At 39.8% G+C, this 24,646-nt stretch overlaps 1 protein-coding gene across 5 annotated transcripts in view; it reads right to left on the bottom strand.

Moving 5' to 3' along the window:
• Positions 1 to 2,722: 2,722 nt before the first annotated feature.
• LOC119728736 (rho-associated protein kinase 2-like) overlaps positions 2,723 to 24,646 on the bottom strand; it is a 65,893-nt gene continuing 43,969 nt past the window's right edge. For 2 of the 5 annotated variants that reach the window (XM_038201088.1, XM_038201090.1), the window contains 12 exons: positions 24,335 to 24,458; positions 22,499 to 22,519; positions 19,512 to 19,605; positions 18,285 to 18,379; positions 16,806 to 16,994; positions 15,178 to 15,340; positions 12,310 to 12,466; positions 10,845 to 10,989; positions 10,200 to 10,332; positions 9,051 to 9,116; positions 7,954 to 8,101; positions 2,723 to 6,369 (listed from right to left, as the gene is read on the bottom strand). In XM_038201088.1, the coding sequence (XP_038057016.1) occupies positions 6,288 to 6,369; positions 7,954 to 8,101; positions 9,051 to 9,116; positions 10,200 to 10,332; positions 10,845 to 10,989; positions 12,310 to 12,466; positions 15,178 to 15,340; positions 16,806 to 16,994; positions 18,285 to 18,379; positions 19,512 to 19,605; positions 22,499 to 22,519; positions 24,335 to 24,458 (1,417 nt within the window). In that variant the 3' untranslated portion in view covers positions 2,723 to 6,287. The remainder of the gene's footprint in view (positions 6,370 to 7,953; positions 8,102 to 9,050; positions 9,117 to 10,199; positions 10,333 to 10,844; positions 10,990 to 12,309; positions 12,467 to 15,177; positions 15,341 to 16,805; positions 16,995 to 18,284; positions 18,380 to 19,511; positions 19,606 to 22,498; positions 22,520 to 24,334; positions 24,459 to 24,646) is intronic. The other 3 variants (XM_038201089.1, XM_038201091.1, XM_038201092.1) reach the window with 3 other exon arrangements.

Here is a 24,646-nt window from a genome sequence, read left to right as displayed (position 1 = left end):
ATGCTGCATGTAGTAGGCTTTTAAAAAGAGCTTTTGCAATTGGGAAAGACACTTTGGAAACATCCAATCAGTTTGGATATTATGCGTCAGGAATTTCTGAATGAACGAGCACATTTTTCAACAGTATTTTATTACTATTATTTTTCGGTGTGGTGGTGGTGGAGGGGGGGGGGGGCTATTCAGCCGATATATCCGAATGGCACAATAAGACCGACAGCGGGCGCAATAAATTCGCGAGTGATTATAGGGTTTCAAAAATTTATACGCGAGTCATTTGCATAGAAAGTGCCCCCCACAATTTTTTGTAAAAAACGAGACCGTATAGTTTAAAAACCGGTGTAATCGTGCGAATTTTGCAGAGGATCATCTCCCTAGCTTTTGGGCTATTATCTAAGAGCAGATTTGATAAAATTAGGGTTCAAAATGGGTCCTATTTGCACGAGCAAATGTAGGGATGCCATTGGTGATGTTGGCAGCGCAGCATGCAGGCTCAAGTCTCATTACCACCACACTCTCCGAAAATATGGTTCGGCCAGCTTTCTATGCAAAGCCTCATTGGCCCATGGTTTTGTGCGTAAACCTTATAGCCGATCACACTCAATTGACTTCGGCAAAACCGCAAGTCGCATCATAAAGAATAAGTTAACCGGACCATTTTTTTCCAAGAGTGTGATTCTAATGTATCCTGCTTCGGTTTCAAACAATACTTTGGTTTTACCAGACTTCCTGTAGCGGAATAGCGCGGTGTCAATTCAAAGGAAATGAGGATAGTATGTCCAGAAATCTGATCTGAAAAGGTGTATCCGTCGGCAGTTGTTTTTCCTTGAAAGAAAACAACACCCCAAAACAATGGAATACAGTTGTTTATCAACCCTGAACAATACGCAGGTCAGCCCCGCCTATAATAATAAACTGCATTCTCCCCATGACTTTTAAATGAATTTAATCTGACATTTATTACAATATTTACTTTGATTTCATGAGTCAGGTTTTATCCAATATTTCTATTAAATTTCGTTTTGCTTATCGTTGATAAAGTTGAGACAGTTCAGTTTTTAAAAAGGGGTTTAAACCGAGTTATAGAAACGATTGAAATACAGATTGGTTCAATATTTTTTTTAAATTGTTCTCGGATTGCGTTTCTGTTAACTCACATTTATTGCACTCAGTTGATTTTTTCCCGTTTTTGTTACTTTTAAAATTAGGAAAAGTGATGGGGAGAATGCAGTTTATTATAGGCGGGGTTGACCTGCTTTTGGGTTATGGTCGATAAACAACGTATTTCATTGCTTTTTTTCCAAGAACAAGTAAAAAAAAAAAAAAAATACAGCCACCGACGGACACACCTTATTCAGATCAGAGTTTTGGACACACAATCCTCATTTGCTTTGAATTGACACCACGCTATCCCGTTTTCAGGAAGTATGGTAACATAAAACCATTTAAACCGAAGCAGGATACCAAGGCTGAATCAATGCACGCCTAAAGCCCCAGTCACACATTCACGGTTGGAGCTACGAATATCCACGGTTTACCAAGAATCAATCGATCACGATGAACCGTCGAGATTCGTGGAAAAATCGACTTTCTAAGAATGCATTACGGTTTCACTACGAATACACCACGGTTTGTCGAGAATATGGGCGGATTGTTGAAGAATATCGACGGTGTTGCTACGAATAATGACGTTTATTCTGACTCACAGGTGGAAACGACGAATCGCTCCTGAAGGGGCGAGTTCAGGATACTTGGCCAAGAGGACAACAAAAAATGAAACCGAATGCCTCCCAGAATAGTTATCCAAGGGAAAAGTAAAAATCTGACCGTTGAGTCTGAATTGTGAAGGACATGGCTTCAACGTGGTCAAGCCGAAGGCATGTAAAGGCGCCTAAGGCAGCCGCCATACGAACCAGGTATGGGGTATAACCACACCTGACAAAAAAATAGCTCGTTCATAAAGCCCCAGTCTCACATTCACGGTTGGAGCTACAAATATCCACGGTTTACGAAGAATCAATCGATCACAATGAACCGTCGAGATTCGTGGAAAAATCCACTTTCTAAGATTAAGAATGCACAACGGTTTCAGGACGGATAGCCACGACTGTCCTACGGTTTCTCTACGAATACACCACGGTTTGTCAAGAACATAGACGGATTGGTGAAGAATATCGACGGTATTACTAAGAATAATGACGTTAACGCCACAGTTGTCCTGCGATCGGGCCACGGATGACCAAGGTTCTCCTACGAATAAAGCATACATATTCGAACCTTAGCAGAATCCTAGCAAATCCGGGCATATCCGTAGGACATTCGTAGCAAATTCGTAGAACTTCTACCCCGAATGAGCTACGAATCTCCAAGAATATGTACGAATAGCACTACGAATTATTAAGGTTGTCCTACGGATGTCCCACGGTTGCACTACGGATTGATTTTCATGACGATTTACCGCGGGAGTTTGGAACAGTTTAAAACTTCCCTAGCCCCTCCGCGAATACCCAAGGAAGATGACGGATAACCACGGATGTACTAAGGATGAATACGATACTCCCGCGGTTTACCACGAATTTTTAACCGTGGATATCCGTAGCTCCAAACCGTAAATGTGTGACTGGGGCAAAAGTATTATTAGTTGTTTGTGGGCCGCCTTTTCAGCTCAGCATATGAAGACTTAGATCATCAATTTCAAAGAATTTTCACACAAATGCAAGCCAAATACACATAGAAATTTGAGTTTTATCTTCTAGATATCATTTATGTCTATTTGGGCCTGCCAGTCATGTAATAAGCTTCATCAGCATGTTACAATAGGGCCAGCTGGCCACTGCAATGTTACAATGGATCAAATGGACAATGTGTATCTGTTTCCCCCTGTATTTACCTCAGGTAGTGTAACTACATAGGTTATTGACAAGTGACAAGTCGGCCCTTTGGTATTGATTATTGAGGGGATATTCCATTTTAATGAAAACTTCTAAAAAAAAAACAAAGATAACTTCATCTTCATTCTCCAATCTTATGAGCTTGAATAATTTAAAACTAAATTAACAGGGATTTTCGAAAGCTTTACATGTCATCTGATTACAGATTTTGAATGAAACAGTTTTCCAATAATATCTATGTTGAGAAGTCCTGAGTAAGAAACAGACTTGTAGATACATGTAGCTCCCATTTAGAAGGCATGAAATGTTATCTAGTTACACTTAATTATTAATGGAATAGGTGTTTTTTTCAGGTGCCAAATTTTTGAGCTGAAACACATTCTCGCAAACAAAATCTGAGGATGGAACACCGTTGTGCAGGAATTAATTAGTCACCAAAATAAATGGCACCGCAAAGTGACCATGCAAATACTAAACTGTAAAATCTTAACAGAAAAATAATGATATGGTGATTGGTAAAATCAAAACTGAAATTAGCATGTGTAAATGAATATTTTTAGCAATATCTAGGTACTGTTACTTTTCTTTTGTTAATAATATAACATAAAACAAATATACAGTAAACTTCCCCTTTCGTTTCTACATCAAGTAATAATAACATGCATGCTTAAATACAAACCGAATCTAAGGCCAAGAAGGGAGTGTTTCCCTAATGGAAAGTAAATGATTCCGTACAAAAAAAAGTTTGAAAGAACGAAATGTTTGATACACAAAAAATAATATGTAAGGCATGTCTATTTACACAGTTACAACTTGACTAAACTGTGCAGTTAAAAAGCGTGGCCTATGCCATCCTTCCTGATATGTTTCATTATTGTGAAGGATGTTACATGTAGTCAAAGAAATTAGGTGGAATACCCAACTGAATAACAAAACGCAACCTTTTACCTTTTTATACATTTCCGAGTTCTGTTACCTGGAATTCCCCGATTATCTGATTGGGCCGTTCATAGCCACGAAATAGCAAAGCTGAAGCCTGGTTTTTACTAGAGGCCATGCTTTGCTGCCTCTCAACCCACTTGGTGCAATCTGGCCAAATTAATCAGGATGCTATTATCTTATGCATTACCAGGACCTGCCAAGCATAAATATCTGAATACAATGACACACAGATGCATTGCCAAATACAAATATTGAAGTCCCATCAATATTAGGTTTTGCAGAAGTCCCCTTATAAAGGAATTTCAACCTTATAAGTTGAAGAATTGCTTGAATTTGAAGACACCCTAATGACTGTAAGTTACACGTATATTAACTATTTTCATTAACAATCAAATTTTTATATACAAATTATTAGTAAAGCTTATCTGGAGTACAAAACCTTTTGTCTCATAATTAATAAATCACATTATCCAAGTGAGAAACAAATGTTCTTTTATGTGAGTACTGTCATTATTACATTATGATACAATGTATATACAGGTGAACACAACGAGTACAATAAGCTTGCGATGCAAAGCATACAGACCATTCAAAAACAATGTAGAGTTTAGATTCAAATAACCTTCCAAAAAGTCTTCTTGTGCCCCGGTTTCATGTTGTTGATATTCTACAAGTATGGACAGGTGTCTGTCATTTACACCTTTCATTTTATCCCTTTATGAAAGATCTTTGCAAAATGGAAGAACAAAAACTTTTCCAAGCAGATGCCAATGATAAAATATGGTGCAAACTACGCTACATGCTCTGCTGATGCATACCTTAGGATTATGTAATGTAACAAAATCTTTAGAATTTCTTTATGCCACAAATAAAGGGGGAAAAAACACCACCGAAAGGGAACTAATTCTTCATGACTGAAAGTTGATATCCCAAAACTAATGATACATATTTGTATATTTATTGTGTATTGTTGGCTTGTAATTAAATTTTAAAAAAGAAGCTGAAACCAAACATGATTTCCTTTCACTTACGGCTATTTGTAATTGTTATATCGTGTGCTTGGAAACTTTAATTTCATTGGTCGAGAACGGCCACGTGTCCAGTCTGTACAAACGCATATACAATGGTAAACCTCATATACCATGCACATTGCACGCGCATGTGTAGAGCCTGCATACGCGCTCCCGACTGAGAACTGTATGCAATACGCAACCGCTCAGTCTCATGTTGGGCAGGAAAGCCTGCTGTTATCAAGGGTTACACCACACTGACTTCATTTATGTCTTGCATAGTAAGTTACAACCATTGATCGTTTTGACTTATTGGCACGATATAACAAAACAATTGTTTACTACTATGATGTGGAATATGTCATTATTAACACCTCTGGGCGCATATTCGTCTCGGGTGCTATGCTCCCCTCGGTGTTAAAAACGTCATATCCCACATCACAGCAGTCAATAATTGTTACATATTAACTTTTTTTATTGGTATTTGATTCACAGATTATTGCCAAAGTAAAGGTCAGTCATAAATTAATGGACTACAATAAAGATCCTACGAATAATTACCAACTCTAAAAAACTCAACTGTTTTAAATTTTTGGCCATCTAAAAACTTCCCAATCACTGTCTAATGACTACATCTGAGCTGTTGACATTTACGACTGAATTTGTCGTACACAAGTACACCCTTCCATTCCACTGCAATATATATATATTCCTGCCCTAAGTTAATATAGAAATCTTTTCAGAAAAACACAGAAAACTTCAAAATATATACTGAATGATACATGTAATTGTTATTTATACAAATTTTCACTACACGTAGAAAAACGTCTGCCAAAATGAACTTTGTCACTGCCACATCATTAAAAAAAATCTGTTTGGTGGGCCTGAGTGATTGAATCTCCTTTTTTTTACACAGAAAGACACACGTTGGGAAAATTGAGGGGTGAAAACAATTGGTTTTAGAGTTTATTTCTGGTTCTTTCAAAATGAACGCAATGATGTGTTTACTCCATTAGAACCCTCCCTCTCTCAGTGACAATCTGTAGTGAGTAACCCTATGGGTCCACATCTAACAGGTTACAGTTTTGAACAGGTCTGTAAACTGGCTTTATGTTGGTACAATTGACAGGTTAAAATGGCTGCTACACAAGCTGTAGCAGTATTAATGGGCAACCTATCAATCAAACCACTTACACAGGCTCCGACAGTTATACCATGTGATCCATAGGGGTTACTGGTAGTTGATGGCCAGCCTGTACAAAAGCTACCGAGAGAGGTAGGGGTTAGGTTTTTTGACAGTTTGCGACAGTTATAAGTATAGGAGGGTTAGATGACCTCTTCCCCCTAAGTAACCACCACTGACGCTCATGAATATTTTCTTTGTCTTGAACTGAACCCATGAAACAGAGTTTGCTATTTAGTTGGCTATTTGGAGCTAAGCATACGGCTACCTCTTGGAGTTGGATCCCGTTGAGGATTGACGAACTGGACCACTGCTTCGTCGGATGGACTGCTGGTAATTTGACCTACTGAGAAAACCATAGACAAAAATCACTTTCAAATGAAAAAAGAAAAATTGATACTATTGATTTGTTCAACATTACTGTCCAAGACTTTTCTAAATTAAAATCAAAATGAGCCAATCAGCTAAAAGTCTAAACTGGAGACTTTCCTCCTAATGTATGCAAATTATATGCAGGATGTGCATAGGTCTGAATCCCGTCTCCTGAATTCAAAATCACAATGGTAATGTTCGCGCGGAACCAGCCTATTGCCAAATGGCAATAGGCCACGTATGTGCAATGTCTGTGTTGATGAACTTCGATTTTTGCTGAATGCGAAAGTGTTTCTGGGAACTATCAATAAAGAGAGGAGCACTACTGTTCAGTATTTAAACCTATGCAGTTGAAATGCTTGAAATTGTTGCCTCATGGAGACACCAGTGTTGTAGTCAAGACCGGATAGTCCGAGACTGAGACCAAGACCGAGACCTGAAGTTTCGAGACCGAGACCGAGACTGAGACCAGCCCCTTCAAGGCCGAGACCAGCCCCTCCGAGACCGAGACCGATATGGTTTGAGACTATTGGTACTGAACAAAGTGAACACAAAGTAATTGATCAAGCTGTAAATGCTACATATTGCTGGTCTCAACTCGAGACCAGCCAAAATATCGAGACCAAAGGGAACCGAGACCAAGACCGAGACCACAGCTCCTGAGACCGAGACCGAGACCAGCAAAACGTGGACTCGAGACCGGCCTCTCAAGACCTACAACACTGGAAGAAACTGGCAATTTTGTGTCCTTTTTGTGGTGAGACAAGAGCCAGTTTATTGATAACCATACATGTATGTTCAAGTATCGTCCATGCACAAAGCTGAATAGTAGTGATTTAAAAATATACAATCATGCTGCGGATTCTTTGTTGCCTAGTGCACAAAAGAAATGAATGCCATTTGAAACAGCTACACACAGGTCGTGTTTTTTTGCCATGATGAGCTGTGAACAATGGCCTTGTGGTGCACTATACATATATGAATCGCTTATACCGAGCGGGTCTGACTAGTCATTTGAGGCTGGCTCGAACTTCAAATAAATGCAAATGCAATGCGTATTTGACGTAAAACGTTTGCAGCAAATTCACTGAAGTTGCAGCTCCATAACTTGATGGGACATGACAAATGTGTGTACATATATGCGTACGTGTTCTACATAACCCCCAAGGACCGACACACAAAGGGAGAACAACAGATCCTTTCAGTCCTCGGGAGTTGGGCTTTTGTTGGAAACAGTCCTCTGTAGTAAGTTGGAGTTTGTTTGTGTATTCAATAGGGGACGTTGATCAATAGAGGACAATAGGGTCCCCAATTCCAGAAGGTCCCAAATTTAGAATCGTGTACAAAACATATGGGAGATCTTCCTAAAAATTTAAGAGTACCAACAAAAGAGGGACAATAGGGGGTTCCCATTTGCAGGCAAATACACACTTGTCTGTGTGCTGAGTCTATGGGAGAGTATTACATTACAGGGACAAAGGGAAACACAAAGCATTGTCCTCAAGAGTATAGTAAAACAAGAGTGTGTGTTCATGCTGAGTATAGAACCGGTCCTTACTTGGGTGAGCTCTGTGAGGATGACCGTGGGATGGTGGAACCGCGAACACTGGCAATCTGCCTGCCCAGCCGACTGATCCATCGCTGCTGCTCCTCAGATGAGCCGGTCATCAGTAGCATATTCTTGGCCACGTCCAGGTCAATATTCACTACAAAAACACACATCATACAATGCTTCATTGTTAGTGTTGTTATTTTAAGTTCCAGTCATTAATCAGAAAATCCAGAAGCACTAACGGCACAGTAGCTCAAATGCCTGAAGAACTTTGCAAAGAGAGGACAATAAGTTCCGTTCAGCATTTGAGATGTGGGGGGGGACCTTCATAATTTAAAAATATCCACGAAATCAGGTACCCAATACGAAACTGGGGTGCTGTGGTCCAATGGTTATGGTGTTCGACTCGTGTGCCGTGGCACATGGGTTCGAATCCTGACTTTGGGAACGTGGTGCTTGTGCTCTTGAGCAAGGCACTTTACCATTATTGCTTCGTCCTTCGGATGGGACGTAAAGCCGTAGGTCCCGTGTGTTGTGTAATGCACGTTAAAGAACCCAGTAACACTTATCGCTAAGAGAAGGGGTTTGCCCCGGTGTTTCTAGCAGTGGCTGCAATATGCACCACAGCACCTTGTAAACCCTTATAAGGTGCTACATAAAGGGTCTCATATTTCTCATAGACTTCATTTACCTGTCTTTAATAATAGACATAATTTCCAGCACCTTGGGTACCTAATTGTTGGTAGATACGTGCACTATATAAGACTCCGGTATTATTATTATTAAACCCAATCCACATTTTTACTTGGGTGGGCTGTAAACCCGGGTCATCATGTGGTTTGTCTGTTTTTTATTCAGTTCTGGATTCTGCTAGTTCCCAATATCTTTATATGCTTAGTTTCCTCCCATCTCTAAAACTAAACAGTTCTTTTTGCACCATGTGTCAAATTCAGCAAATTCAAGTCCAATGGGGTCTGAAAATAATACTGAGGACACATATATCTTTTTTAAACTAGGTGATTTTTGCCATGACAAATTTTACTTAGCAAGGTAATTTTTTTTCCTGTAACTTCAAGTTGGACTTGTCATTCATCTGCTCTCACCTTTGCATGGTGCACAAAACTCCTCGCCTTTGTCAAAATGCTCCTTGTGAAATTTCATGTGACATACTGCAAGGAGAACGGAACAAGTCAATCAGTAAACAGCGAAGTCGGTATGAACATCAGTAGAACCGTCATTTCACAACAATGTAAGCCTTATGCATAACTTGCTTGATGTAAATACTTCTTGTGGACAAGCACAACTGCAGCAGAGAATGTTATGATTACTTCAATGTTTTTATAAGCATTATACTGCTGTTGTTGGTTACAAATTCGGAGCCCAGGAATGTTTTTCTTTATATGAGACTGGTGCCCCTTGAAAATCAAAAGAGTATATTTACTACACCTCATACATATTCCTGATCGAGAGCCGAACTCTCACTGGTCAATTCACCATCGCATGCCAGATATTAATTTTGCTGTTTACCAAGTGCGCGCACGAGGATTTCAAGCACAGGATAAATGCGCATGCGTAGTAGATTGGGTTACCCATGCGACAGTCTACTACAAAGCAATGGGCTTCACAAAGCACTCGTGGAACTGTCGCACGGCTGTAGTACGCACGTGCGAACATCGCCCAAACGAGCTACACACGAAGAGATGGTTGTACGGTACGTGTAGATGTTAATTTCCCCGAGCTCAATGATGCCGAACTGGAGACTATTTATGGGCAATAAAGATGCCTCCTGTACAAAAGAAAGTTGTACTCAAACTACTGTATTTAAAACTGTAGTTTTTGTATTGCAAATGAACTGAACTAGTGAAGCCTGAGCAATAAGATACTTTTGGTGAGCTGGACAAGATTTTGTTTTAGGTGCATACTGCAACGACAAAAATATTGGCAGCTGAATATGTATGGGGTATAGTAAAACAAATATAACATGGTTTATTTCGGGTGGACAAATATTAGCTCCCCTCGGTAATGGAAGTTGACTATTTTGTCAACCTCCAACACCGAGGGGAGCTAATATCGACTGTCCACCCTCAGACCACGTTATATTTGTATAATGATCAACCATTGGATTCCTATTACATTTGTAGCTCTGTGAAGATTCAGCAACATTCAAAGCCAACAATAGCCTTGGGAGTTTAGTGTTTAGTGACAAAACTAAATGAACTGGGAAAACACTTCAAGGAGTTGGTTTGACTCACATTTGCATTCCAGAGCTGCAGGGGCCTTGATTACACTACTCAGTTGCTTCAAACAAAATTCACACTGAGTTGGCATGTGGAAGTGCACAATGTCAAAATTGTGGTTCTTGTACTTGATGATGTCACTGTTATTCTGTAGGTTAGAAACAAAGAAAATGAACTCAAACAGACAGGAAGATATCATCCATTGGTTGTCTGGAGCAGACCTAATAGCGCCCTCATTGTTTGCACAAGGAGCCAATATGGTAATTAGCCCCACCTTCATGAGTGCAGACCTGCAAATCGACTTCCATAGACCTCAATGATAATTACGCCTACTTCCAAAAATTATTAAAAATACTCGCAACTCTCCAAAGTGTTTGAGACATCCATCAAATTAAAGCTTAATTTAGTTGAACACGCAGTTGTAATGTTCCTACGAAGATGGCCGTCTATGAGAGAGGTCTATAAGCTGATACTAAATAGTCAACTAGACTAGTCCAACTCTAGCTTACGAGCAAGTGTGTGAGTGAAGTCAGTTCAACTCTGGTTAACCATGGCGAGTATTCAAACTCTCAGCTGCTGGAATTGCCTTGGACATCATGACAAACACCCTAGTTTACTCACATTCAGAGTCCATGTCTGTGCATCTGCTTGTCAACCTACCTCATTGTTGGCTTCAATTGGTGGTTCGTCAGCTCTCCGGCTTTCCCCTTCACCGGCATACAGGACTTGGAATATGCGTGGAATGTCTTGGGCTGGGGCTCGGATGATGTCACCTTGCGTCACTGCACGCACATGGTAGAGTTTACTGGAAGGAACGCCCAAAAAGGTTGATTACAACAGGCCACGGCTAAATCAACTTGCCACAAGCTGGGAAATTTGCAGCATTGTAGTCTAGTTCCTAACATGTCATATGTAAACTCACTAGTACAGTAGAACGTCGCAATAAGAAACCCCTCTATACTGAACATTCAGCTTTACCAAACATCCATCCCGTTTGGCTTCAAAAATACTACACATTTCTGAATTCCTTGAAAATGCATTTATATTGTCTAGTTTATCTACTACCCAAATTATTTGATAACCACATTTGAACAACAAAATACCACTCTTAAAAGTTCCTTCCCACCACTTGAAGATAACAGCCATAACATTAATAGAAAAGGACGGGGAGCCAGTATACACTGGGCCCATGATAGCAAGCACGACTGAACGGAGGTAGTGTTAGGCCAACTACTTGACAACGACTTAAAAAAAATGAACAAACAGACTTCTTTTGCAACAGCCTAAATATGACGTTTCAGCAAGTTAATTCCCAAAAGTTGATTTGTTATTATCTGTTTATGTATTTTTCTGTTTTCTTGTATCATCGTTTTAAACACCACCGAAGTTTTGATGTCAAGGCAAGTACCGGTATTTATGCAATGAATGTGCAAAAGTTTAAACACATTTCAACAACTGCAGCAATTTCTCAGCCAACGTTTTGTACTAAGGGAATAAATGTGTGCTCGGGAGGTTTTAATCACTCTGTTTAAGACTGCTTGGAGTCTGGGTGCTGATAATTACCCGAGCCGGAGGCTGTTTTTTTAAACACCCCTCTTGCTAAATAATGGAGTGTCTAGCTGGTGAGTACGGTTTAAGCAACTCCTCTTATGGAGATTGGCGCGCGCGTCGTGCGTACTGCGTGATGTCGAGCAGAATGCACCTAGGGCGATGCGTTGTGAATTTAGGACTATACAATTCTGACTCACTGGTAGTATTGCGCATGCCTACGTGAGGATTGTGAATGTTCAACCAATTAAACGGCAAGAGGCACTGGATTTTTAGGAGTCCAAATTTCATGTGACACTGGAAAAGTGTTTAAGACCAGCTAGCCATGTCTTAATCATCTGTTTAAGACCGGCCACGCGATGGGCTCTCGACCAATAGGAATGGGTAAACTGTCTTAGGTATTTATGAATGTTAACTATATGACATTCACATTCAGCTGGAGTATCAACTGGCCATTGATGTTCCTTGTAAGTCAACGAATCCACAACTGGTGTCCTACACAGTGGAGTATTCTGGGAGGTTCAGAGGGAGTTAAGGTTCATCTAGTCAACTGCTTAGGGTTCAAGGCGTGACTTACTCGATATCCAGTACCAGGTAGGGCTTCTTGAAATTCTTCTCCTCTTCTGTCTCATAGAACAGCACCTTCTTGGAACTGACCTCCACGTATTTCTTCTTCCAGCCATGACGCTTGATGTTCTTGCTAGGGACCTGCAACCAACCTTCCAGACGTCCTCCTGGGGGTCAAGAGATAGGTAATCAACTTGGATTGGGACAAAACAATAGGCTCATTTCCAACTGGGGGAGGGGGTTGCATGCAATGATACCACTATTTCAAGATACACGTATCACTATACTAAGGACATAACATGATACGTACCACAATATATTCAAGTTAAGTCTGTATAGGCAGTTTAACGTGCAAGTATTGGTTGTATTTATTCATAATTGTCCATAATGTGCAAGTGCTTTGGGTTTCATTTTTCAGATGTTTGCAAATGTGGGAAATAGGCACAGCTACTTATTTTATTCCCAGAGTTCATTTTGCTGGTGTACCATTAAATGGTTAGCAATTTTTTTAAAGGTTCTTCACATTTTGTATTGATTCATCGATAAATTGTTACACCCTACTGCCAACTGAGCTACTACTCCTATACCATTGCCCTTCCAATTGATAAATTATGCTGAATCAAGCAATGGGGCAAAAGGGCATCAGTAATTCTTAGTTTTACAGAAAGTTCAAAAGTAATGTGAATCAGATCTGTGAGACAGATCCACAGCAAACATGCTTTGAACTATGGCAAGAGGAATTGCTTTTGAAGCCAATCCTAACCATCTCAAATCCACCAAAATCCATCATCTAGTTTTGATTGATGTTGATGGATTCATGACACCATTATATTTGATGCGGCTTGATCTGTCATTAGGTTACTAAACTGCCTTGTCATTGGGAAACAAACTTCCTCAAAATATTTGTGAAATTGCTACCTCCCAAGAGTTTAAATGTGCTCTGAAGACCCACCTATAGGGTACCGAAGAGAATACATCATGGGCACAATTATGTGTGTAAAAGACAGCGCGTAATTCAGCCCATGAACCAACACGTGCGTGTACTCCATTCGTTTGCACTACACTTCCCGGTTCTAAATGCCTTCACACTTTGGTACTCTATTTCAAATAGCATTTCATTAGCTCGTCCAATTTGATTTGATTCTCATGTTGTATTGCTGTTTCATATTCATGCTATTTCCATTTGTGTGTACCTCATTGTTCCCTCCCATTTTTGTTGTATTTGTTTTGTTTCTCTGTGCCTTGAGCATCTAATCAAGGTGGATCTGGCACATTATAAATGCTCTATATTGTTATTATAATTATTACCACGGTTGCTGCACAATGCTGCATTTTGGTGGATTCAAAAAAGTTATCAAAGAAAAACAAACATATAAGGAGTTCGATGAAAGGAATGGTAACATTTTGTAAACTGAAAAATCTTTGAGACAGCTGAATAACAAAGGGAAGCTACAACCTACTATTTTAACTAATCTTACAACAGAGCTTTCAAAAATAAATGGCGCATGAAAACTTAAATATGGAACTGAGATTTCTATTCAAAAGGCTTTTCCAAACTTCATGCGAGACAAGTGATAACAAGTGCGAGTGCACAATATGCTCTGGCTGTCTTGCATGAAAGTCTTGCATGAATTGATTGTGCGTACAAGCCCGGGCCGCCATCCCACGCGAAAATCACGCTGTGCTATTGCGCTAGTCTGTCCTCGAAAATTGACCAAAATAAGCCCCCTAAGTTTCCCATAAAATAGAGCGTGCTATATAGCATGGTATATTATACAAACAATGAATGTTTGTGAGTGCAATGGTAATAATAAATTCATGAGGTGACAGATGAAATGTTCCATTCCACGAGGCGAAGCCGAGTGGAATGGAACATTTCATCTGTCACCGAATGAAATTATTCTTTCCATTGCACGAACGTAAAACATTCATTATTTGTTTTATATAACACCTGAATAAATCCTTGTCATCTGATTGGTTAACTTTTAATTGCCAATTTATTCAGGTTAAAAACTGTTTAAAAGTTCGACAAGTTCATCATATTTATATTAATGCAAACTGTTCCACAGATTGAGAACAATCATATATTTAATTTATCTCGATTTAAAACAGCGACACCACCGGTAGCAGTGACACCGTGAAATGGAAGTTCTATTCACAGTGCAATAGAACTTCCATGGAACTGTGCGCTGCGCGCCACGTGCGCTGGTACGAATAATTCAATGACATGTGATCAACGATCCACCAATCAGATGACAGGGATTTATTCAGGTGTTGTATAAAGCACGCTATAGTGTATACCACGTGACTATAACATTACTGCACATATTTTGCCTCCATTTCCCAAATTTTCATTAACAACTTTACGAATTGTTACAAACAAGTTTTGTGAAGTATTTAATGTACTTTCTTTGTTTCTTTTTGAAAACTAAAATTTGGTAGTTATATTTTATGGGCAACTTAGGGGGCTCGTTTTTGGTCAATTTTCCAGGGAAAGACAGACTGACCGACCACAAAGTGACATATACAAGCGCCTGCCAGAGCTTAAAAAGCAGACACATCTGGACAGAAGTATCTACTTTTAATCTTAAATTTCACATTGAACTTTTGAACAAGGGATGAGCTCTCCAACCTATGCTCATATGAAATATGGATGTGCCTTCAGGGATGTGGGAAGCAGAAAAAGCAAATCATACAATACCGACACTCCAAATCAAACAAGCAAAAACCAAACTACAAATGAGTAGATCAGACAGAGCACTGCAACAGAATCATCAGCATGCAGGTTTCAGATGAGTGGATGTAGCATCACCACAATCTCAACAGATGAGATGCAGGATTTGGATTTGTGGGTCAAATTGGCCTAGGCTACCCCTACCATCCTCACTCTCTGCATCACCGGAGCTGTTGATACTCAGATTGTCCACATTCTGCTGTTGCTGCAGGGTTCGCAGCCGGTGCTGCAGCTGCTCCAGCTCAGAGTCTCGACTGTCTAGCTCCATCTGCAGTTGGCATCGCTTCTGGTACTCTTCATTGTAGCCCTGCAGGAGAGGCGGAGAGAGGGGTGGAGTAAAGAGACAAGTGACAGTGACGAGTCTATTTCTTGATGCTGTCAAAGTTGTAATCAAGTCATGACCGGTTATCACAAGTCAGTAATTGTTAATTTAGTCTCAGGTATTAGGAGACAAGCAATTCACATATTATTTCTTTCTCTGTTATTTCTTCTGTTTGTGTTCTGACTTGTGATTGACTCGATGACAACTCCCAAGTAAGGTGTGTACTTGCAATTGTCTTATATACGTTTTTTTACAAACGTTTCTCAGGGGAGTCAGATTGGTGCAGTGGTTATTGTCCTCGCCTTCCACCGCTGTGGCCCGGGTTCGATTCCTGTCCTGGTCCATTCATTGGTTATCATTCCCTACCTGATTCTGTGGGTTTTCCCAAAATATTATTCTGGGATTTTCCTCCCACCTCTTGAACTGTAATTTCTTCTCACTGACTCCTCTCAACAGGTTTCTGCAGGCTTGCGAGCTACAGTGTCTAGGACACTTTTGAGGAATCCTTGGTTTCATTACCAGAAAGAAATAAATAAATACAAATTAAAAAATACATGCACAAACAAGTGCACCTAAGTGGTGTGGCCTCCCTAGAAAACTCTCCTTAGTGGTCGTGAACACTGATCTTTAAATACTGACTGGATAGCGTATGCCCATTACGCAGTACATTAACTTATGTTGCTTTTTTACCAGTTCGCCCCCAGTCTTCCAAATATGGCTGCCGATATACGATACGATATACGATACACATACTGCGATTTGGCATTTTTTGTTCACGTACACATATTATGAAAAGGATAATTTTCCACCATGATTATACAAACGACGCAAAAGTAAACTGCGATATTCAAAAAGTGAACCAAGATGTATGAAGCACTGTAAACCATGGCAGACAAAAGGTGAACCACAATGTTACAAAAGGGAATCACAACTGTTGAGAACATATCTAAGGCGGCAAATTGTCCTTTAGAGAATTCAGACGCTTCCCCCTACTATGGCTTCAAATGACTTCCTTCTGCAGTTCTTTGTATGCTATCCAGTCAGTATAAAGAGATCAGTGGTCAATAATCACACTCTACTGTTCATTGAGTAGATGGCCGATGGATGCTAGAGTAGATTGCCATGGCCAAGTGGTTACAGTGTTTGACTCGTGTGCGATGGTACATGTGGGTTCGAACCCTGCCAGGACCATGGTGCTTGTGCCCTTGGGCAAGATACTTAACTACAATTGCCTCTCTCCACCCAAGAGTATGAAGGGTACCTGTGAGGGTAGAGGCCGAATGTGCACCGATATCAGCTGCTGCGTGGTCTCGTGGCCTGATGAACTGGCAATAATTGTAAAGCGCTTTGAGATTGTAGATACGATAGAAAGTGCTATATACGCATTGCAATTTTTTTTTCTAAAGAGACCATAGGTGTGAGAAGAAGGCAGAAAAAGGTCTGATCTTACTGATTGCACTTCCGAGTAGTCCCTGGAGTGCTTAGCCTCCAGTTGGATGCCTTTCCTTTTCTCCTCGTTTAGTTGTTGTTCCAATTTACGGCATTCCTTCTCCTTCCTCTTCAGGTCTGAGGAGCTAGCCTTGTTGCCTCGTTGGCTCATGGGCCGTCGATTCATCACCTCAGCCAACTTGTTCACAGCCTGAAACAACACAATTAACTTGCTATTAAGACAACTGCATGAAGCCTACTTCATACTTCACGCGAAAGCGAAGCGAAATTCGTGACGTCAACAATACGTTCGAAGCGCGTCCACCATTCTGGACGACATGAATTTCGCGTCGCACATGAACCTAGCTTAACAATGATAAACTAACATCATTCAGTTTGATTGTATTTATCATAATTGTGACCCAACCCTACAAAATGAGTAACTCATTACCACTGCCACTTTTGAGTAGTCGATCTCACAGAAATCTTAAAATTAGAGCATTTCATGACCAATTCCTACACTGTTTTTGCATCTGAGGAGCCTATCCACAATACCGTCAGTCACCACACTGAGGCAAGGGACACAACTCCTTTTCAGCTTTCCGGTTTACACAAGACCCCTGAGCACCACAATGCATCAAAATGGTACATTGAACATGCTACAAGTATAGAGTCTATGTGCATACAAGAGGAAGTAATGTGAACTGGAATGCACACTGCAAGACTGTCATGGCCAAATAGTATGCGTCACCAAGTATTAGGATTCCATACCTTACCATGACTTGTTTCTAGGAATATCAACTTTCAATGAGTCCTTGTAAAACAACAAAATGCCATGACTTTTCCATGACAGCTTTAAATTCCAGGATTTTTCAAGGTTTTTTCCCATTGTTGTGGGAGCCTTGGTATGAGGCTTATTTCTCTTTTACAGTAGAAATCAATACAAACAGTTAACAGTTTGGCTCACATAATATCTGCATTTATTCAGATGTCAAACTGAGTGATATATATACGATAATTTATTTAACAAGAAAACAACAGTAAGCTCCTTTAACTCCATATGGGAAATGTACGTGGAAAAAAGTCTGTTAGACACATTTTGGTACCCGGTAGCTCTAAGTTTACACACATTTAATATTAACGTGCATTGACTCCTAGTATCACAGGCAATCATTTTCAAGTTCTGCAAGTGATTTTAATCAGACTTTGATCTTTACTCAAATTGAATAACTTAGGACTGAAACTTTCACTTGAATGAATTAACTCCGAACCCAACTCAAGACTCAGGCATGCAACTGGGAATTTAGAAAAAAATGAGGAAACTCCTAACCCCACAAGACTGTACTGTATTTTTCAATTTTGTAATGGCATTCATGAGAAGTTAAAAACGAGGAAATCAGCGGATCCGTGGAAAAGTTGCATGCCTGCAGACTATTAGAAACTATGTGACATGAAATCTGGTGTGAGACTTAAGGTGACTAAAGATCTTGACTATACTTACTGCTTGTGTCTTGAGTTTCTCGGTGTCTAATTGCTTTTTATGCAGCTCCTTCACGTGAGCGATGTTGGCATTATCTGTCTGCAGATGTTCCAGCTCTGATGGACAAAATATACCGTCAAGTAATTGAGTCAATCACAAGGCAATCCAAAGCTCACTAGTCAGATCACATGGTTGGTCACATGTACATATAAAACATGATTAACACTGACAAAAGAATAGTTATCAAAAGCCCTTTTCACACTAGAGCCTCTCAACCTGGATTGAACTCAACCCTGGGCGAACCCAGTGCCGCCTGAGTTGAGTTTTTTATTTTTGAACCCCGCATTCAACCCTGCATTGTTTCACACTTGTTTCATGCAAATCAAGCTTATCATGCTCAGTTACTACTGTTTTGAACCGGGTTGAAAATCTCAACCCTGGTCTGGAGTAGGGTTGAGTTCAACCCGGGGCGAAATCAATCTCGGGGTTGACGCAGGGTCAACGAAGGGTTGAAATTCTTTAAGTGTGAAATGATGCATGTTTTCAACCCTGCATCGACCCCGAGATTTGTCTAGTGTGAAAAAGGCTTAAGTTTATCTGAATAGGATGCCACTTGGCTTGAGACTACGTGATTTGTTATATAGTTATTGACATTTGATGATTTGTAATGTCTTGATTACAACTCGTAACAATAACGACCTGCTTGAAAATTGGAGGCTATCCACATTAGTGACCATTAAACACTAGGGTTTAACACTTCTGCTATTTAAACAGTCACAGACAGTAAACATTTCCATCCACTTCCCCTGCCATTCTTTTAATACAGGCTAGTCACCAGCAGTCAGATCATATGTCCAGCAAGCACTGTGACTAGCCAAACTCAGTCAACAGACCATGAACAGACAAAGCAGGCAACTTGTGGGCACAGCTGGCTTATCAATCACCCACAGCCAAAGCAAAGCTGTATGAGTTACATAAACAGTCACCGCCAGTCAATCCTGTTTTATGTAGGCTGGGAATTCTTAATTGTTAAAAACAGTCACTTGAGAGATTTTGACTGAAATGACTACTTGGCACAGAATGTATGTTTGCATAACAGGGTTAATTAAGCTTACAAAACCCGAAATCAGACGTGTATAAGAATATGTGGACTCCAATTTAATGTATATCAGTATCTACATCCATAATTGACACAGTGTTAGTCCTTATCCCTGTCCTTATCACTGCTGTGCTTGTCAGTGTCCTTACCCTGCATGGTATTCTGCAGTTTAGTGTTGATCTCATCCTTCTCCGACGCAGCGACTTTCATTCTGTTGTTGACCTGATTGATAGTTTCTTCAAGCTTGGTTAAAAGATACAAATGAAAAGAAATTCCATTCAAACTTTTTACACAGGGGTTACGTGAAGAGAAAAGGCTTCATGAACAAGACTCTTTCCCGTTATTATCATACACGCTGAGTGCTTTATGCCAGCCAAAGAACTCCTACTTATAACTCCAGCTGTCTCATCACAAGATCCCTGCTCATGAAATTGCATCCCACCAGCATCCCACCAAAGCTGTACACAAACTTGTTAGTTAAAATGATAATAAATGTAACCAGTTTAACTTCACTGTAGTTTGTTAGTATGGGTGAGACTAGTGCCAAAGTAACATGCAAGCATGATCTGTTATGATAGTCAATCCACCATGCTTAAAAATGTGACTTAAGCTGTGTTGTTATAATCAAATTACCAATATTACTTTCAAAATCAAGTTTCCAAACAAATAATGAAACTATTGTTAAATTTTTTAATATAACAATGTACCATGCAGATGGGCTTAACATTTGGGATATTTGGTTTTGCATTTCAGCTCGACCACCGAAATTCTTCACATGCATAAAATCTTAACAATAAAATTACAATGTAAGAAGAAAATCTACATGTTGTTAAAAAAACAAACATATACATGTATGTTTCTGGTAGAAAAAAAGAATGGGAACTGGTTTAATTCCTCATGTTTGTATTTAATGCATTATCCTCTTGGCAAATAAAACAATGTGGGACATAAAACTCAATAAATGACAATCAAAATGAACCTTTCACAAAGTGTGTGGATAAACATGCTTTCAATAGACTTTAGTCTTGCAAATAAATAAAGCCATGCAATTTGAAGTACCAGCCATGCAACACCCATTGCAGCAACAACATCTGTGGGGCGATATCAGGGTATATCCAAAGCAACTTTTGGATACAAACAAACTACAGTATGCAAATTCAAGACACACCGTTGTTTTGATATTGTTATCGGCCCTCATTTTTCTTACAATGAGGCTAGGCAAGTTGTATAGGTATCCCATGATCCCATGAATTTAACACCTGGATCAGACAAACATTCAAGAGTCACGCTGTATCACATAGCATTAAGAGTGACTCCATTGTCACCCTGGGCTTCTGGATGAACCTCACTCTAAAAAGTATAACTTTCTGCTAAACAGAAAATATCTTTGTGTTTTTGAGGTAAAGTAAACCAAAGCATTAAAGCATCGAAAAGGTCGAGCGCAATAATAATTGAGTCCAGCGTGACTCTGGAACGCCAGTCTGAAATGGATGGAAGTTAGAATTATTGGAGGTTTGTAATCTGGAAATTCATGAAGAATTCTCTAATCTTTTCAGTACTACACTTTTGATGCCATATACTTTTCAATACCCTACCATCCTGCCCTAGCATATTCATATACATGTATGTGCCAGGAATGTGGAGCCCTGTGGTCCAATGGTTACGGTGTTTGACTCATGTGCCGTGGTACGTGGGTTAGAACCCTGACGGGAAGCATGGTGCTTGTGTTCTTGGGCAAGACACTTTATTACAATTGCTTCTCTCCACCCAGGAGTATAAATGGGTACCTGTGAGAGTAGAGACCAGAATGTGCTGATCTAGAGCTGCTGCAAAAAACTGGTCTCAAGGCCTGTTGAACAGGGGTAATAATTGCCAAGTGCTTTGAGACCTTTGATAAAAAGCGATATATAAGCACCACATTATTAAGAATATATCGGGTACAGGACTGATAAGGATAACACAAGCAAACTCTGGAGAACGATCAGTTTGCATCATACAAATTGGATTTTTGTCTGTGTTAAGATTTACACCTCACAAAAACTTCAATGGTGGTATAACTTGGAAAAGTGTGGGTGATCGTATTTAATAAACCCAGGAAGAGAAATGACACCACCAAATATTGTGAAACCATCATGGCCAACTAACTCATAAGCTGGTTGGTTTGTAATTCTATCTTGGCCAGCATTCCCATGTGCCACAAAGCAGCGTGGGACAGTTACATACAAATGGGAACACAATGTGAAGCAGTCATGCAGACTGTACCAACAATGCTTTGCTGCAAAATGAAATTAGGTCAAGATGGTGGCATGAACGGAACAGTTTATGAGCAGGGCTAAGTTTACAGAGCTGCCATCAGTGAACACAAAGCTACATTGTACAAAGCCACTGTGGTTGGTTTGTACATGAAACAACTGGTTATCAGAGTTGTAGAGCCAAAAACATGCTACCCTTACAATAGTTCAAAGTGTAGACATGCTCAAGTCTGCGCACATGCATGTATGGAGGCTTGTATAGATCTCTCAATAGGACGCCATCTTTGTAGGAAAATTACAAGTGCGTGTTCAATGCCATCAGGTGCCTGTGTGCGCAGTGTGTAAAACACGCGCGCATGTTGCACTTTGCCTGTAATAGAAATCTCACAGCCACTTTACCTGAGCAGCAAAGACACAATGCAGAGCGCCACCAAGAGTTTGCCATAGAGAGTCAATTATTTAAGTTTACGGTCGACAAAACATGGCCCATTTGAATGATTGTCAGTAGACAACTTGAGCTAATTTGTTATTGATTAGGGTATAGCGTTCTGCCGCCTTACAAAAAACCATATTGATACAAAGAAAAGAGCAAACAGATCCTCGAATAATACGCTAAAGAAACTACTGACCGGGAAAACTATCTATTTCAAATGTTCCATGCTGCGGATTTGTTGACCATCTCCCACAATGCACTGGGAAAAATGAACTCACCGTGGCAAACTCTTGGTGGCGCACTGCATTGTGAATCGCCCAAATTGGTGCCAGCTCTGTAAACTATTACCCCCTAATGATTCTGACAAGTGACACATGCAACATGCACAACACCGTTTGAGAACAAAGAACCAAGTTGGTTGATCAAGAATCAGTTCTCCTAATGTACTTACTTCTTTTTGTTTTTCCTCCAACTAGGCAAAACGCAGCAGAGGAAGGGAAGCAAGATGAAGATTTGTGAGAACGCAAATGGAAAAAAAAAGGAAATGAAGACCAAAAAAAAAAAAAAAATAAAGCAACCATCATATTTCTTATCTGGTCAATTTTAAAATTGGTACTTCACAAATGACAAAAATGACTAAGAATGAAAATGAACTTAACATTTCATTGACATCATTTGAATGCACTGAAATTACATGTCTTAAAGATATAGTCCATCATTTGTAATTTGTGCATTTTGTTCGTTTGAAGCAACAAAAGTGCTCAAAATCTGAAGAAGGGTACTGAACAACTAACCTGATGAAGTTTCAGCTCAGCTTCAGCTGTATATTCCGAGAAAAACAGCATTCTACTTCTAGGATCTCAATTCCAAATCAAAAGTTGCTGAATGTTTTGAATTGGGCCTGAATTCAGCGTCCGAGACACGTTCTCACTGAGCCGATTGCAGCTACGCGCTGTCGCGCACTGATCCGACGAATTATAGCAACCGCGCGCGTGTGTGTCCTGCAAATGCTTGCGCGCTCTTCGCCGAATAACAAAACAAACTACTAATTTAAATTTCCTACGGTGCGTCTTAAGAAGCACCGTTGGAAAGGCCTCCTTTCATTGATTACTTCAAAATGACTAATTCCTTCACTAATGACTAATGACTTAAAAAAGAATAATTTCACAGGGAGTTTAGTCCCCTTACTATCTTTCAACCAAGTATGTTTTTCAACAATAATTACGCCAGTTACTTTTCGGATAGCTGCAAATGATGGACTATAGCTTTAATTCTTAAACATGATGTTTGAGAGAAATGTTTTTGCACAAAAAACCCATCCCCTTGAGATTTTGAGGGTTTTTTTAAGAAAGGAATCATTGAGACTTGGGAAGGATTGATGGTGAGTGTACATGGCTAGACTAATGAACTGTAGGGGGTGGAGCTAGATGAAAAGGATGGGTATTATAGGGAGGGGGTTACTAATTGGCTTAAAGGTAGAATATATCATTTTTGCATTTTTTTCGTTTGAAGCAAAAAAAGTGCTGAAAATCTAAAGAAGGGTGCTTAACAAACTAACCTGATTCTAAACACTGTTCTAGGATCTCGATTTCAATTCAAAAATTGCCAAGTCATGTTTTGAATTGCTCCTGAAATCAGCAGCCGGGATACGTTCTCATTCAGCCGATTGCAGCTACGCGATGTCACGCACTGAACCGACAAATTATAGCAACCACTCGCGTGTGTGCGTCGTGTCAACACTTGTGCACACCCATTCACGGCTTTGCTAAATTAAAAACGAACTACTAATGGAAATTTCCAAGAATGCGTCTTTAAAGGCATCTTCGGACATAACCTTCTTTTATTGTTTTCTTCAAAATGACAGCATGCCAGAAAGAACAATTTCACAGGGAGTTTAGTGCCATTACTATCTTTAAACCAAGTATGCTTTTTCAACATTAATTTTGTCAGTTACTTTTTGGAGAGCTGCAAATGATATACTCTACCTTAACAGACAGGGGAAATGTTGAAGTCAAGTTATCATGACTAATCAATCACAATTCATTCCGTCTCAAGTCAAGTAACAAAGTCGGTCCTTTGTCATTGCTCATCCCATCTTACTTGTGATTTGTCTGGGATTTTGATTATAACCCTGAGAATAATGAGGGATAAAGCCATGTCTGATTGTTATAATATGCACAATAAATATTTTACTGATGCCTTCCAAATTATACAAACAATGCATGGGTAGAGCGAGTGTGGAATGGAAGGGGCTTGTGGTTCACTATAGAGGGGGGGGGGTAATTACCTGTGAGATGAGATTGTTCTTCTCGTTGATATCCTTCTTGTATCTCAGGAGGTTGTCTTTGATCTCAAATTCTCGCATTGTCTTCTCTTTCTCCAGATCGGAGCAATGTCCCTCCGCAATTGACCTGACAGCAAAACAAAATGATATGTTAACTAAACGACAATGACAAACAACAAACCACAATGACATTTGACACTTTGTGTGCTAATTTGCTACTGCGATATTTTGCTACTTTGCCATATTCAAGAAAATGCAAATCAGAAAAGATATTGATCACTAATATGTACAGGTGTCATGACTAGTAGGCTTGTT

This window comes from Patiria miniata, unplaced genomic scaffold (genome assembly GCF_015706575.1).
Source record: "Patiria miniata isolate m_02_andy unplaced genomic scaffold, ASM1570657v1 HiC_scaffold_20, whole genome shotgun sequence".
Classification (NCBI taxonomy): domain Eukaryota; kingdom Metazoa; phylum Echinodermata; class Asteroidea; order Valvatida; family Asterinidae; genus Patiria; species Patiria miniata.
This window is presented reverse-complemented; position numbering and strand designations above follow the sequence as displayed.